Consider the following 16,327-nt stretch of genomic DNA (forward strand, 5'->3'; position numbering starts at 1 on the left):
AACTAGAGGACCTCGGAGTAAGCACAACCGTCAGTCTCCCCAGATACCCAAGGACAGATGACATTCCTAGTCTGCTCAACCTTTCACATCCTCAGAGGTTTGGTAGCCTTCAGGAAAACTCTACCCTGATGATGGCAGTTACCTTGTCAGGGAAATTACAACTTAACCAGCACTCTAGTTTATCAATTAGTTTCTTCTTGCCCAACTTGGCAATCAATCAGTCCCTAAAATTTTACACTTCTCTATTAGACGCCTAACCTGGCGGGTCAGTAAGAAACTGGTCAAATCCCAACACTGACCAACAAGGAAAGCACGCTGATCAGAGTCCCACAAGGACAGGGAACAGGTGCAAAGACAGGAACTGTCTCCTGGCTAGAGTTTTAGTAGAAAATCTGATCAGTCAGGGACAACAGAAACCCTTCGAGACTGTCAGTAAAGAACAGGTTAAAACACTATGACTCTCTGCACCTGCACAGCACAGTACAAGCAGGAGGGAAGGGAATATACAGGGGAAAACAAAGGCAATTAAAAACCTGCAAGTTTGTAACAGTTTATCTATTCAGGATTCTCGGAGTAAAGTTGAGGCCTGGAAGGGAGGTCTTCTTGTGCCAGAACTGCTGCACGCACCAGCAGGGAGGGAAAAAGTAAGGAAGTTCACATACATGAAAGAATAGCAAAACAGTTTAAAAAGTTAAAAATGTTCAAAAAAATTTTTAAATTCTTTTGACCTGATTTTATTAACAGTCATCCAGCTGTCTTCTATCCAGCTCTGATCTCAGGTGGCCCCTATGACAGTTCAGCCACAGTGTGTCACACATTCCATTCCCAGGAGGCTGGGTAGAAAGGTCTCTGGTAACTAGCAGCAATCCATTTCTTATGATGGGTTGCTTGACTGCCATTTGGTCTCATGCTCCAGAAGAATCTTCTCTGTGAATAGTCCTCTCCAGCTGGACCGGGAGGAGGGACGAAGCCTCTCTGGTAAACACTCTGATTTTGTGACCATTTTCTTAAACAAGAAGCAATAAATCATTGTCAGGATTAACAAACAATAACAAGCTTTATAAAATAATACAGATATTCAATTTCACTCTTTCCTACCGGGACGACCCAAGCACATAATCACTTACCTTTCTCTTCATTTCTTATGAAGCTAGGACTAGGGAGATGGCTCAGTGAGTACAGCTCATGCCATTCACATGGGATGGATCCCCAGAACCCAGAGAGATCTGACAAACAGTAGCATGTGTTTGCAATCCCTATGATAATATGGGAGGCAGAGAAAGGAGGATCCCTGGGAGCTTGAGGGCAGCTGGCCTGGAATATGCAGTGGAACTACGAGAGGCTCTACCTCAGACAAGGTCAAAGTGTGAAGAAAAGAGTGAAACTTGGGTTGTCCTCATGCAGGCAGCACCCCCGCTCCCCACTCCCAAATCTCACTTAGTCACATTCGGTCAGTTGTGTCTTTGGCCTCTATCCCTTTCCATCATTCTGACCATTGTCACTGTTGGTTGTGAGCAGACATGTGGGGCTGGGAACTGAACTGAGTTTTCTGCAAGAGCAGCCAGTGTTCTCAACTGCTGAGTCTACTACTCTACAGCTCCTGCTACGGCTTTTACTGTTATAAATGTTTCAATTTCGGGGTTGGGGATTTGGCTCAGTGGTAGAGCGCTTGCCTAGGAAGTGCAAGGTCCTGGGTTCGGTCCCTAGCCCCGAAAAAAAGAAAAAAAAAATGTTTCAATTTCAGTGGCTTTATAAAAATGTCACAGTACCATTACGGTCACTTAGCTGTATCTCCATTTTTAGAATCACAGGCCATACTAGTTTTCCCGCCATCAATATTTTGGGGATTAGCATCTCACAGTATATACTACTGTACACAGAGCACCTAGCTCTGTCTTAAGACAGCAGGATTTGAAAAGTACAATGTTAAAACGGAACTAATCAGGTACGAACATCTTTATGGCCATTAAAACTGACTCAAAGGGCTATTCCCACTCTCAGTGTTACCAGCAGCATATTTTTGAAGGTGTTACAATACCGACTTGCTTTAACAGATGTAGCAAGGTAAAACCATTGCTATGGGTTATGCATTTGAAAATCTGCACCTCAGAGAATGGAAATTAGAGATGTGGACTCACCCAAGATTGCACATAGTGTCAATGGCAGAGTAGGGAGACAAATTCAAACCCAGCCTGACTGTTAAAACCCTTGAATGCTCATAAAAACTTAAACTAAATTAATAGCCAAAACTTTTTGCAAGCGATGGTTGTTAATTGTGTGTAGCATCCTGACTAGAGTAAGGAATGGCTACAGAGCTGTAGTTTTGCATCTGCCAATAAGAGTGTTTCCAAAACAGATTGAAGTATGAGGAGTAGGCTCATAAGGAAGGTCTGCTTTACATGTGGGTGAGCACAAAACACCTGGACAGGAGAGCAGCACCAGCACAAAGCAGAGCAAGGGCACCTTTACCCTCTCGCCTGCCCTTCCACCCCCTATCTAAGGCTTCTCTGGCCTTTCTTCACCACTCCTAGAAAATCACCATGCTCCTTTGGTCTGGGCCCCACTACTGGCAACCCTGGGTTTCCAACTTACAGAGGGCTCATTGGGCGACTTCTCAGCCTACAGAGTTACACGAGTTAATCACCCTAGTTAAAGGCCCATCTTCTCTATCTGCCCATCCTCTCTCCCTTCTTCTCTATCTCCCCTTTCTAAGGAGACAGACAATTCTGACTGAACAGAGAATCTCCCTATTTCCCAATTGAAATCCTTTTATGATTTAATCTGCTCAAAACATGTGTAAATATCTCTATTATGACTTTACTCTTTCATCCCACCCCCACCCCTACCCCCGGCCAAGACCTGGGTCTATGTTGACCTGGAGCTCACTATATAGCCAATGATGAACTCCTGATCTTCCTGCCAGTGTTAGGACTATAGGCATACTACCCCTGTCTGGACTTGTATTTGTTCTTTAATAACAGCCTTTTTTATTCCCAAAGTCTTTTTTTTTTTTTTAAGATTTATTTTATTTATATGAGTACACTGTAGCTGTCCTCAGACGCACCAGAAGAGGACATGGAATCCCCTTTACAGATGGTTGTGAGCCACCATGTGGTTGCTGGAAATTGAACTCAGGACCTCTGGAAGAGCAGTCAGTGCTCTTAACCACTGAGCCATCTCTCCAGCCCTCTTCCCAAAGTCTTAAAGCCTAGGGATATACCTCAGAGGTAGAATCTTGGGTTTCGAACCAAGAATGCAAGATTTTATTTTCTAGTAGGCCCATCTAATTCCTCTTAGATTAAGTTAATTTAAAAAAGAGAATAAAATAACATTTCTTTTTCTCAGCTGTGTCTGAAGAGCTACACATTTCCCATCCAGTGTTTGATTTGCTAAGCACCATGACTGACCCTGATTGCTGGTCATTATCACAGTGGACTTTCCCCTGGCTTAAAATACAGTTTCCACCTCAGTTCTGGGAAAGGGAGAAGCACAGGTACCTGAATGAGTACGCTGAGCTCTGGGTCTGAACATGCTGGGACGATTCCAGATGACCACCACGTCGGCTTTTCTTAGGTCCTTTGTTCACAGGTTTGTTAGTGGTGTGGACTTGTTCTGTAAGATGTGCTGAGTCTTCAAGACCACCTGATCTAGATGCACTAGCATTCTGGTTCCTGAAAGAGAAGTGCGCCACAGTGTCAGCAGACTCCAGCTCCAGTGGCCAGTTTAGTGACTGTATTTTGACTCCTGAATGTCTGATGTCATCTCCCCACTCCCAGTTGTTTAGGTTTTGCTCAAGTGAGCAAGCGGCCAGGGAAATGTGCTGCTTGAACTATATCAAAGAGGCTTTCCTAGCCACGAATCTCGCCTAAGAAGATGGAAGACTTACTTTCTGACACGACGTTTCTGCAGGTTTTCGATGTAGTTCTGCCTTTCTATGCAATGTCCCCGGCACCTGTTGAACACTGAGGAGTGGATGAAGATGAACTATTAGAACAGAGGCACGGGAAGGGATCTGGCCGAGAATGCAGATCAGAGCTCACACTCACTGACTAGTCACAGGCTGATGCAGCTCACTCCTACAGACACGTTCCTTCATAAGCTCTTTGGCAAAAGGCCGTCTTCCATCCCTATCCTTGCTCTTCCTTCCCCTGGTGCTGGAGACCACACTTGGGTTCCACACACGCTGAGCAGATGTTCTGCCACTGAGCCACATCCCCAGCCCCACAAGCAACACTCCTTCCTTTTCACTCTCCACTTTCCTTCTGGTATCTTATATTGCCTCATATACATTACTTTTTCCAAAACTTGAAGAGTGGTTCTACCATTTCCACCTCTTGCTTTTATAGGAAGGGAAAGACAGTGGCACCCCTCATACTTACATTCAATTGCATCATCTGGCCTCATGCCTTCTACATCAATCAAATATCTAACAAAACAACATAATTTGGGTCACTTAAATATACGAAAAGAAAAAATGAAAACAGGTCCAATTTCACTTACAAGTGGAGACATACAAATCCTAAGAAAATACCATATAGCTAATCCAATAGTTACAGAATGACATGCCATGACCATAAAAAAAGACTATCCCAAGATCGACTAATTTAGAAATATATTAATAAAGATACTTATATTAATATAACAATATAATTAATAAAGAAATGCATGACCAAACTGGCAAATGTTTCAAAGGCAGATTTAGCAGTCATTTCCATCCACCTGCTTTGTGAACTAAAACACAGGAGGTTTCCTTAATATCGCTGTGCACTCATCAGTAACCAACAGAGCAACTGGGAAAAATAGTAATGCAGCAGACAAATGATATGGGCCAAAACCAGGAGCTAATGTCACTGTCACCTACTTTTCCTGATTTTCACCTTCAATCTACCACCAGGGTCCTGACAGTGATGACTGCCTCCTTCTATAAAATGGCCTTGACATCCTTGTCCAAGTGACCATCAATATGTTAATTTGTACAAAAACCTAGTGACTCCTTGCCTCCACCACTCTTGAATATCCTTTACTCAGCAGAAATAGATGGGGGTTCAACAACACATCCCCAAAAAGGTGCAACAACAAAAAACCCAAACAGACTGCAATACCACTTTGCACGGCCCAGCTCTGACTCCTCCCCACACCCGCAGTCCACTGCACTGCCATACTTACCGCACTGCCCACCTCCTCCAGCACAGTGTAAGGAATCCTACTCTAGGCTCTTGGCTGAGCCTTAAGTTTATAGTCTCTTCTGTGCCCTTACTCAGCCAGTACTAGTTCAACTTTCAGACGGTCACTCAGACTCTCCATGGAAATGTACTGTCTTCTTGAGGAGATAGGCCAAAGCCTCCCTCTCATTTGCTCTCAAGGTACCATGTTCCTGACTCCTCCGTAGCTGACAGTGATAATTCTATAGTCTTATTATTATTATTATTATATTATTCTAGTCTTCCTTCTTTCTTCAGAGGCAGGTTAAATAATCATCTTTGCCCGCACTCACACTGCTCACACAAACTATAGCTCAGTAAGGACAAGCATAAAGTCACACAGCATGGCGATTCCTTAAGAAGCACCAGAATGCATCTGAATTTAGTGCAGCAGTGGATCCAAAGACACTCATGCCACTTTAATGCTTTACCAACCCCCAAACTTCTGACTTGTATGTACATCAGTACGCGACAAACGAACAAACAAGCAACGAAAAACAGGTTTGCCTTTAACAGTCTGCAGATATGCCCAAGAAGATTCCTACTGGGTTTTTAACTGCAAAACTGAATGTCTATTATACGTGAAGCCACAAAGATGTGCTCATTCCTGTGTCTGTGACGTCTACAAGGGTATTGCTCATGGCAGTTTCTGGGTAGAGGCCACACTGCTCTGTATTTAACCCATGTCTAAGTTTATATCACCATTGTAAACACACACACACACACACACACACACACACACACACACACACACACACACACACACAGAGACAGAAAACATTATTTGATTTTTGGGTTGGCAACTCACCTGCAAATGAGGTAGCCAGTCCTATTTAAGCCATGGGTACAGTGGACACCAATAAGTTTGTCTATAAAATAGAAAATGTAGAGCTAAGAAACAAGATACACCAAAAATAATTCATACAATTTTCTGAAGAGTGAGACAAGTTTGTGAAATAATGCTGCTATGTTGAAAAGTAAAGTGGCTTTAAAAACATGTTTTCAAGAATAACCTGCCCAAAGCTCATTGTTGTGGAAATTTTGCAGGTACTGGTTAAATAAAATAATTCATATTATAAGGTACTAGAGGGTTGCATTAGACAAAGAGAGCTGTCTTAATATGAAGAGGAAACTGCAGTGTGTGTGTGTTTGCACATGCACACAATGCTGAAGTTTGAAACTGGGACTCACACAAGCCAGGCAAGTGCTCTGTATTGAAGATACAGACCTCTCAGTCCAGCCTTATTCATGACAGTAAATAACAATCCCAACTATACTCCAAATAGAAAGACAGCAGTATGTACTGCTGTCAGTATGTACTACACAGATGCAAGCCTCCTGTCCCACTTGTACACTTCCCCCAGCCTTTGCCTTCTGTTCTCTTTATGGAACTTTCAGATCCTGCATTTTAAATCTTCTACCTCTCATTCCTTAGCCACAGAGAAAGGGAAACACAGTTTTCAGTCAAATTTTGTTTCTGTGTGGCCAACAAGAGGAAAAACACTTTATTCCCACCAGTTGACATATTGAAAAAACAGCAGACCTAATATTAGAATATTAACAATATCACACTGCCCTGGAGAAACGGCTCAGTGCTGGAAAGCACATCTGCTCTTGATGAGGATCCAAAGTCAGTTCCAGCACCCATGCTGCATGGCTCACAACTGCCTGTAACTCTGGACTCTCTGAGGACCTGCACTCATAGGCACACAGCTATAAGCACACATATGTAATTAAAAATAGAAGAAATCTGAAAAGTCTCCAAACCTATTCAAAATAAGAGTTCAGACAAGGAAAATGAAACAAAAAACCAAACCAAAACAAACTGTAAGGACTTACCATTGTTTTTATTTCTCTTTAAAAACTCTTTAACTGCACTTTTGAACTGAAAAATAGTGCCACTGTCAGGTACCTGATGACCAACTGTAAGAATTTTTATGTAAGAAATAGTTTTTGGCAAATCCTAGAAAGCAAAACAAAGACAGAGACATTACTTCATTTGTAAGTAGATAATGAAGGATTCGAGGAGCCTGAAATAAGCTGATAATGACAGACTCACTATGACCGCTCTTCTGACTAGAGAACCACTTCCTACAAAGCAGTTTCAAGCAGGACAGAGAACTTGGTTCTCACTGAGACCAGAGAACAGTCACTAGGAATGCAGAACACACCAAATACCACGTGAATCAGGGCGTGTATGCCATGAGACTAAACAGAATCAACAGCTTTTCACTCTTCTGTGCCTGCACACAGTAGTAATGACTGGGCGAAAGGAGCCGTGACTAGCAGAGAGAACAGGAAGTAGGGTTGGAGAGGTGGCTCGGGCTCAGCAGTGCTTGCTGTTCTTCCAGTGGGCGTAGTTCAGTTCTCAACACCCAAGTCTGATGGCTCACAACAGCCTGTAACTCCTGCTCCAGACCATCCGGCACCCTCTTCTGACCTCAGCCGACACCTACACACGTGGTAGACACTACACAGACACAGATACACAGATACACGCACGCGCACGCACGCGCGCACACACACACACACACACACACGCACACACGCACGCACACGCGCGCACACACACGCGCACGCGCGCGCGCGCACACACACACACACACTAAATCTCAGGGAAAAAAAGAGAGGTTAGGTGAAAATCTGTAATTCTGGGTTTAACTGGAAAGCACTATCACAAATTTTACAGCGTTCCTGGCTTGTCTAACAGTATCAGTCAATTAGTAGTAAATATACTCAACACTCATGTACCTGAAAACTACCCACACAGAAAGGAAACAAAGCTCTCTGCAAGGCAGAGTCAGCCTGGGACTGGAGAAAGCGAAGGTGAAGACCGAGCGATCACGAAGGATCAGGGCATTCCACAGTCAGCACTGAGAAGTGGTTTAACCTACTGAGGGGCTACTGGCAGCTGGTGGCTGTTTGGAGAGGCCAGGTCAGTTTTCTTCAGGACTACGGCCCTGGGTAGTTGGTCATGCTCCAGTAGACAGCGTTACATACTTGTGCACTTGAGCAGCATTAATTTTGAACTCAGTGGATTATTTTTAAAAGGCAGAGGGGATGGAGTGGAGAAGTGGCTCAGAGGGTGAGAGCTTAAGACCTGGGTTGAGCTCCCAGCACCCACACCAGGCAGCTCACAACTACCTATCACTTTAGGTCTGAAGGATCTGACCCCTTCTACCCTCCATGGGGACCACCAAGCATGTGGTGAACTTATTATTATAAAAAATATAAAAAGAAGAGGACATGACATTGGAGTGTAAATCAGGAGGATTTAGCTGTGGTATTGGGGTGACTGTGATCAGAAAAGTATATTATACGTGTATGAAGTTCTTAATAATATTGTCTAAAAAAGGTTTTAGGAGTCGAACTGAGAAGCCTCAACTATCCAAGGAGAGGCCCTCCACCTGTGTTCCAATTCAAAAAGGCAACTACAAGGGCATTTGTGATGACAGAAAAAAAAATAACTAATTAAATAAGCTCTAACTAGTCACTATTGACGGCTATCAGGGAGCCAAGATGTTATTTTGAAAGCATAAAGGAAAGAATCCTGTGGACATTACTGAGTAAATAAAACATGAATGATAAAATTCACCTTGTATAGCCTGGTATGGTGGCATACACCTGTAATCCTAGACCCTGGGAGGCTGAGGCAGGATAATCTTGAGTTTGAAGTCAGCCTGGGCTACACAGCAAGAGCCTGTCTCAAAAAAGAAAAAAGAAAAAGAAGATCAACTTTTTGAAGCCTCAAAGGAATTAATAGAGCAATCATTAATTAACTAGTAACACCATAAGAGACAACCACTCGTTATATGCCCCCTTAACTGAAGGACATGTGACAACTTATGAAAACATCTCATGTTGGGTACAGCTGTACACCTTTGTAATCCTTGTGTCTCAGTAGGCTGAGCACAGGGGTTCAAGATCAGTCAGGCCGATATAGCAAGAACCCATCTTGAAATGCTTAAAATTGCCACATTAAAAGGAAAATCAAGGTTTTGACAGAAAATGGCTCATAGTTAAAGAGTTTTTACTGTTTTTGAAGAGAATGAGGGTTTAGTTCCCAAGACCCAGATAGCCAGTTACTGTCTGCAACTCCAGTTCCAGTGGTTCTGACACCCTTTTCTAAGTTCTGTAGGCAATGAATGTGTTGCCGATAAACTCATGCCACCACACAAGCATGCATTAAAACAAAGACTTCTTAGAAAAAGAAATCAGGCTGGGTGTGGTGGTCCATGCCTGTAATCACAGCACTTGGGAGGTAGAGGCAGGAGGATCAGGAGTTTAAGGCCATCCTTGGTGACTGAGGGCAGCCTGGACTATATGAGGCATTATCTCAAATTTAAATAAATAAACAAAGGCAGGTGGAGTGCTATAGAATTATAATTCCAATATTAGAGAGACTGAGGAGGAAGGACTCTGTTTCAAATACTAAACCCCAAATAGAACAATAAGGAAGAGAGGAAAGGAGGGTGGGAAAGAGAAAGGGAAACCAGGGCTTAGAGGATCAGAAGGAGGGAGGAGGGAGAAAAGGAGAAAGGAAAACAGAATCCTGAATCTGGCTATGCTAGCCCACTGGCAGAGAACAATGGGCTATACTAGCATGTGGAGGCACACAGCTAACATTTAGATGGTACAGCCTGACTGGATCTCTCAAAGCAAGAATCCACGGGATGGACAAAATAAAGAGACATGGACAGCAATGTATAGACTTAATCAGATCAGACAGACAGCCAACTGCAAACTAACAATTCTTATGACAGGGGCTATCAAATTGCATATCTGACATAAAAGAACTGATGTTAAGGAAAAAGCACTGTATCTTAAATACACATACCAAAGATGTAGAGATGAATTCTAGAGTATTTAAGAGTTCCATTAGAATAAGACGAAACACGCTGATGTGGTGGTGCACACAATGAATCTCTGCACATGGGAGGCAGGAGCAGCTTGCCTTTGTGGGCTGGAGACCAGCCCAGTGTATATATAATACATTTGAGGCCAGCTAGAGCCATACTATGAGAGTCCTTCTCATGGAAAACAAACAAACAAACAAACAAACACCAAAACAAAAACAATGAATAATTGCCTCCACCCCAACACCACCCCCCCATCCACACAGCGGCAGGGGAATTCAGAAGGCAGAATGGGGTGAAATAGATAGCATCAATAATGAAATACAGCATATATGTATAACAATATTGAGTCAGAAAAGAAAAAGATTCTGATATGTGCTTTAATAAATGTCAGAGACATAATTACTAAAATCATTCAGTCACAGAAAGGCAAGTATTACATTATACTGGGGCTGGAGAGACAGCTCGTGCAGAAGACTCTGGTTCAACTCCCAGCACATAGCAGTTCATAATCATCTGTAATTTCAGTTACACTCAGTATAATGCCCACTTCTGTCCTCACAGACACCTGGCATGTCTGTGGTGCACATATATACAGGAGGCAAACACTCATACAAACAAATAAAAACTTACCCCACAGACAGTGTAACTGTCCACCACATCAAAGATACTTTCTTCCTCTTGCAGCACACAGATTACAAAAAGCCACAACTAGTCAAAATGCAGAGAACTACACCTAAATACGGCCCTTACATCTAAGGCTCTGAGAACATACGGAGGAGGTAGAGATACTGTAAGAGCACAAGGACCAGGAGGTCAGAGGTCAGGTGCGAGATTATACTCCACACATATGACAGGGAAGGCTACACCCATGAAACTGCAACAATATGGGTGCTTAAACAAGATCTAAACAGTAGCCATCAGCTGACATGCCAACATGGATGGGAGAAACTGCAGAAGGCCCAGCCCCTGGATGAAGAACATCTGAGAAAGGGAGAATCAGCCTTCAGATATAAGTACCGTAAAGCGTGGCCCAAAAAAAGCCACACATACAAGCAGAGCTAGACAGACTCAGCAGGGCGCATCGTGTACATGCAGCAACACTAAAGAGGAAGGGGCTGAGTGTGAAGGTGGGGCTAGGAGGTTAAAGGAAACGGCAGAGTTATATTTTAATTAATTTAACACTTAAATTCATGTTACGTTGTATTATGCTACTCCTATGAGATACCTAGAACTGGGAAATTCATAGTAATAAAGCAGGTTAAGAGGTTACTAGGGGTCTGGCGTATAGGAGAAGGGAGAATTAATGTTCAATGTTTACAGAACTTTTGCTGATTAAAGAGACTGATAATAATTACTACATATTATAGTTTAATGCATGTCTCCAATCTAGTATGTGTGTATGTGTGTTTTTCATTGTTGAAGACTTATGTAGTCCAAGGTGGCCTTGAATTTGTGATCCTTCTGCCATAGACTCCTAAGATCTGGGATTATAGCCATTAACTACCATCCACGCCTGGCCTTCGATCTCACTTGAAAATGAAATTAGGGAAACTATTGGCTTTTCTTTAAAAATTATTACTACCTATGAATGAAGTTTAGTTTTTGCATCACCACAGGATGAAAAGTATTAAATTACTATGAATTATTTTTTTTCAGTCAGAGGTCCACTTACCTCTACTTTATAATAGCGCTGAGTATATGTTAAATCGATTATCAATCCAAGTTCTTCATTTTGTTCTTGAATTTTATTAAAGAGATCCAAAGGAGAAAAGCATTCTTCTGGCATAAGCTTTGCTTCAAATTTCTGTAAGAGAGTGAAGTAAGAGAGCAAACCTACATCAAGTCCTGCATCACACGATGCATTTATCCCAGCCCCATAAAGTGAGGACCCAGTGAGACCAAAAGGCTGTTTCCACTCTTCTGGAAGCTTGCAACAATCTTTCTTCCAGTGGTGGGAAGAATGTAAGCTCACTTTAATATATACATATTTCTGTGTTTGTGTCTCCCTACCTGAAAGGCTTAAGAATTTCCTAGTCAACATTAAATACACAAGGTAAAAACAAGAGCAAATAAAAATGTGTTCCTATTTGCCTAAGCCTTAAAATTTCAATGCATTTCACCAATGAACACCCCCTCCCACTCTCGTGAATTTCCAGCACAGCAACTACCATATCAACACAGTGAATACTGAATTATCTAGTTAAGTTGGGCTGACATAACATATAACATATTAAAATTATTCTTGATTAAGAGCCAGCATTCTCCATGAGGAATTTGTTTCTGAAAAGATTCTGTAAACTTAATTTTTACTTACTTTTTGCAAAGGAACTTTGAAAGCAATGAAACGAGTCCCAGGCATCCGTTGCCCAACTGGGAGATAGTCTTTCCACCTGTGACACAGGGCATTGGTTAGTCAGACTGAATGCCAGCCTTGTCTCCAAGAATAAGGCTCCAATAGGCACCTCATACACACAGAATGTCCCTTTACCCTGCTCTGCCTTTTGTCCTATTCATTCTGCACAAGTAACGACCTACCATCCTTCCTTCTGTTTCCCCATCTTGAAGACAGATACAAGTCAACAAAGCAACACACAGGTCTCAGCAAACAGTACCTAAAACTAGAATTACCAGAGGAGAACAGAACTGCCTACAAATCCAGCCTAGAATCAAATACTAAAGTGATATATCAGACGAGAAAATAGAAGGGAGATTGTGTCAGGGGGGGAAAGGGGTTAAGGGAAGGGAGAGGGCAACAAGAGGCAGAAAAGGGAAAGACTGTGTATTTCCCCTCCTAGGTGGAATCTAGTTTTAAACATATAATACATATTTGAGACAGGACAGTGGTGAATTATTTAGGGGGAAGGAAAGAAACCAGTAAAACGTGGGCAGGAGAAAGGGGAAGGTGTATGTGTGGGGGTGACTATGAGCAAAGTACAATGACATACATGTAGAAAATGTCATAATGAAACTTGTATTTTGTATGGTAACTAAAAAATATTAAAAGCAGCAAGGAGTAATGAATGCCCCATACCGGCTGAAGGAGCTAACACTCAACACTTTCAGTGCAGTGTTTTTAGTTTCCACACCAGTGACATCAGCTCAATGTGTACAAATCTCCATTCATACAACCTCAGCTTCCGTGTGGAGAGTCAGAGCTGAGTTGGTCTATGTCCATGAATTACACATGTATGGTTCATTCATATACCTGGAGTACGGAGAGGACTGAGTGGTGAGAGACTGGAGACACAGTGGGCTAGTGTGGCAGGCTGTGACAAGAAGGTTGGCTTTTTATTTTTAAAGTCAAGCTTTACCTTACATCTATGAACTGTCTCACAATTACTACTTGATATTTATCTTGTTTTATCTCCATAAATAAGCAATACCTAAAATTATTTTTAATTTTTAGTTAAGAATTTTATACCCAATAAAGCGACTTATTAATAAAATATTAATAAACAAGAATTTACAACATACTTATACTTTAGTTAAAAAATTAATGGTTAAATAATTAACTATATAAGATATGTTAAAAATGAACTGGCCAGGGGCTGGAGAGATGGCTCAGCGGTTAAGAGCACTGACTGCTCTTTCAGATATCCTAAGTTCAATTCCCAGCAACCACATGGTGGCTCACAACCATCTGTAATGGGATCCAATGCCCTCTTCTGGTGTGTCTGAAGACAGCTACAGTGTACACATATACATAAAAATAAATCTTATAAAGAAATGGGTTGGTGAGTATATAGACGACTGTCTTCTGCAATATGTCAGGCAAGTTCTGTACTGGGATGATGGAGAAGAGCTGACAGACTGTGAAGATATCCAGGAGATAAAACGAAGTGTTTACTCAAGTCTGGGAGGGGAGAGAGACATTATGTCCATGTTGAATTTTAGGTACTGCTCATTTGTGGCTATAAAAAGAAGTGCTTACTGAAGTCCTTTCATCCTGAGTTTTTAAGTATTGCTTATTTGTTGAGATAAAACAAAGGACTTGATGAATTCTAGGAAGGAGAGAGGCCGATTGGGCCACGTCTGGCTTCAGCTATTTTTTATTTGTGGAGATAAAACGACCGACTTTTGAAATCGAAAAAGGGAAGCAAACGGCCGCAAGTAAAGGTTCATATTCATAGCACCTGTGAGCAAAATCATAAAACTAGCCATTGGCACAGGCAGGGTTAACTCCCGCAAATGACACCTCCGCCCTCAGAGTCCTGAAAGCAAAAGAACCTCTCTAGCTGGTCCCCAAGCGAGCGCAGGGTGTATACAGCTCAGACCGGATCCCACACAGAGTCCCAACAAGCTGAAGACTGTGGCTTCAGTGATCAAGGAACGCCTATTACTGGCAGCCGCGCCCCACTGCGCCCTTCCGCCCTGGCCCGAGCTCCACAGAGCCCGGTCCGGACAGACCTGAGACCCCAAAATGCGGGGTGGGGAAGTGTGGGGGGGTTCGGCGCGGAGGACTCTGGGAGGCGGAAGGGCGCGAGGCCAGAGAGAACGCCAAGACTCTGGGCCACCAAGGCAGCCGGAACGCCAGGCCCGGAACCAAAGCGCCTTACCTTTCCGGGATCTGGTTTTTGCCCTTCTTCTTGGGTGGGGCACGGGCAGTAAAGTCCCGGCCCCGACTGTATCGGCCATAATGCCACTGGTTCATGTGGGCGCAGAGATGCCGCCCACCCAACGCCAGACGTGCCAGAGCAGCCAAAGCAGCGACCTCAGGGCTGCCAGAAAACGCCGCCGGAACCAAAGCGCCGGCAAAGGAACGCGCCGCGTCGATGCCTCGCTAGTGCGCATGCGCCTTGCCCCGCCGTGATGACGTCACACGTCGCGCTGAGAATAAGGTTTGTCAACCTGCCATTGGTTCCAACAATATTGTACTTATCTGGATGGAGGCTGGTATTGCAGCTGTGCGAATAATTACTTGCGTCGGCAAAACTGCTCAGGACAAGGAACAGAAATCCAGCCCCACCCCTCCGATCCCTGCATTCTTCGCGAACGTTGTCAATTGTTTACATTTTGTATATTCATGATTTGCTTTTACACATGTGTATCCTTTTTTCCGCCAAAAAGAAATATACCAAAATTTTATACAACATATTTCTCCTTATTTGATATATTTAACGTTTCTTCATCCATATATGTGTGTGTGGTGCCACAGGCGGGAGAATATATATATATATATATATATATATATATATATATTCCTAATTTTGAACGACACAGGACACTTAGTATAGTCAACATAATTAAAAATACCAACTTTTCTTTTAACCATTCCAATATTGAAATACCTCCACCTGTTTGGAGTTTTTTGTTTGTTTTAAGGTAAGGTATCATATAACACTCTGAGATCTGGAACTTGCTTCATAGAGTAATCTAACCTTGAAATCACAGAGATCGGCCTTCGCCTACTTTTTCAGTTCTAGAATTAAGGGTTATGGGCCACTTTAACCCAATTGGACTTTTTGTTTGTTTTGTTTGTGTTTCTGATCGTCTGTTACAGAAAAGACGGTGGTGTGAACATCCCTATAGGTGTATACTGTATCTGAATTCCTAGACAAGGGATTACTGGAATGAAACACATGCTAACACTTTTTAAAAACAATATATTCTAATTGCAAAAAAAATGGTGTCCACAGGCCAGGTGTCACAATAGCTGTGGACATCATGGGTTTTAACAAGCACCAAAAATAACCCAGAGATAAAAGAGGAACTCCAGTCCAAAATTTCCACACAATGTCAGGCCCTGTGTTTCCTAGGGAATATCTGAATTATTCAAGTGGTAGACCAAAGTACAGGGCATCTGCAGAATAGTAGACTAAGTCCCCAGATTAGACTATAGAAATTTATGATCGCAATTTTTAAAATAAGTTTAAACTTTTAGTTTGAAATTTCTAAATGTAGCTTATAATTCATTTTTCATAATATTTATTATCATTGCAAACTGAGTATTCTGATCATAACACTTGATAAGTCAAAATGTGATTGCAAGATACATATCTTTTACATCTGGGTGCTAATGCCTTCAAGGTGTATAAAGTGTATCCACATTCTCATACGCAGTTGACTGATGGGTTTTTACAGTCTTCTGATGGGAGAGAAGCCGGTGGAGAAGGGGAAGAAATACAAGAGGAGCAAGATACTGACAGCGATATAGTAACGCACCAGAAGGGCGGAGGGGCTCCTCTCTGTATAAGAAAAAAAAATCACAGAGTCAGGGTGGAAAGCAGGGAGCTGAAACCCAGAGAGATGGTTGAACTGATGTTTGAA

General features: G+C 42.5%; 1 protein-coding gene across 1 annotated transcript; it reads right to left on the bottom strand.

Annotated features, from left to right (window-relative positions):
- Positions 1-721: 721 nt before the first annotated feature.
- Positions 722-14,775, bottom strand: Dusp11 (dual specificity phosphatase 11). The gene is made up of 9 exons (NM_001025650.1): positions 14,617-14,775; positions 12,375-12,450; positions 11,733-11,864; positions 7,041-7,164; positions 6,010-6,070; positions 4,380-4,426; positions 3,887-3,962; positions 3,498-3,671; positions 722-1,006 (listed from the first exon to the last, which is right to left on the bottom strand). Exons 1-9 carry the CDS (start codon positions 14,709-14,711, stop codon positions 811-813), a joined length of 981 nt encoding a protein of 326 aa, NP_001020821.1. The 5' UTR covers positions 14,712-14,775; the 3' UTR covers positions 722-810.
- Positions 14,776-16,327: the final 1,552 nt, after the last annotated feature.

The sequence above is a fragment of the Rattus norvegicus genome, chromosome 4 (assembly GCF_021556685.1).
Source record: "Rattus norvegicus strain SHRSP/BbbUtx chromosome 4, alternate assembly SHRSP_T2T, whole genome shotgun sequence".
Taxonomy (NCBI): Eukaryota; Metazoa; Chordata; class Mammalia; order Rodentia; family Muridae; genus Rattus; species Rattus norvegicus.

What these genes read in the sequence shown, in the direction of transcription:
- Dusp11 (NM_001025650.1), bottom strand. Translation starts at nt 14,711, where the DNA reads ATGAACCAGTGGCATTATGGCCGATACAGTCGGGGCCGGGACTTTACT. An exon ending in GCCAGATGATGCAATTGAAT is followed by an intron (nt 3,963 to 4,379) that starts GTAAGTATGAGG and finishes TCCACTCCTCAG; the next exon opens with TGTTCAACAGGTGCCGGGGA. An exon ending in CAGAAACGTCGTGTCAGAAA is followed by an intron (nt 3,672 to 3,886) that starts GTAAGTCTTCCA and finishes CTTCTCTTTCAG; the next exon opens with GAACCAGAATGCTAGTGCAT.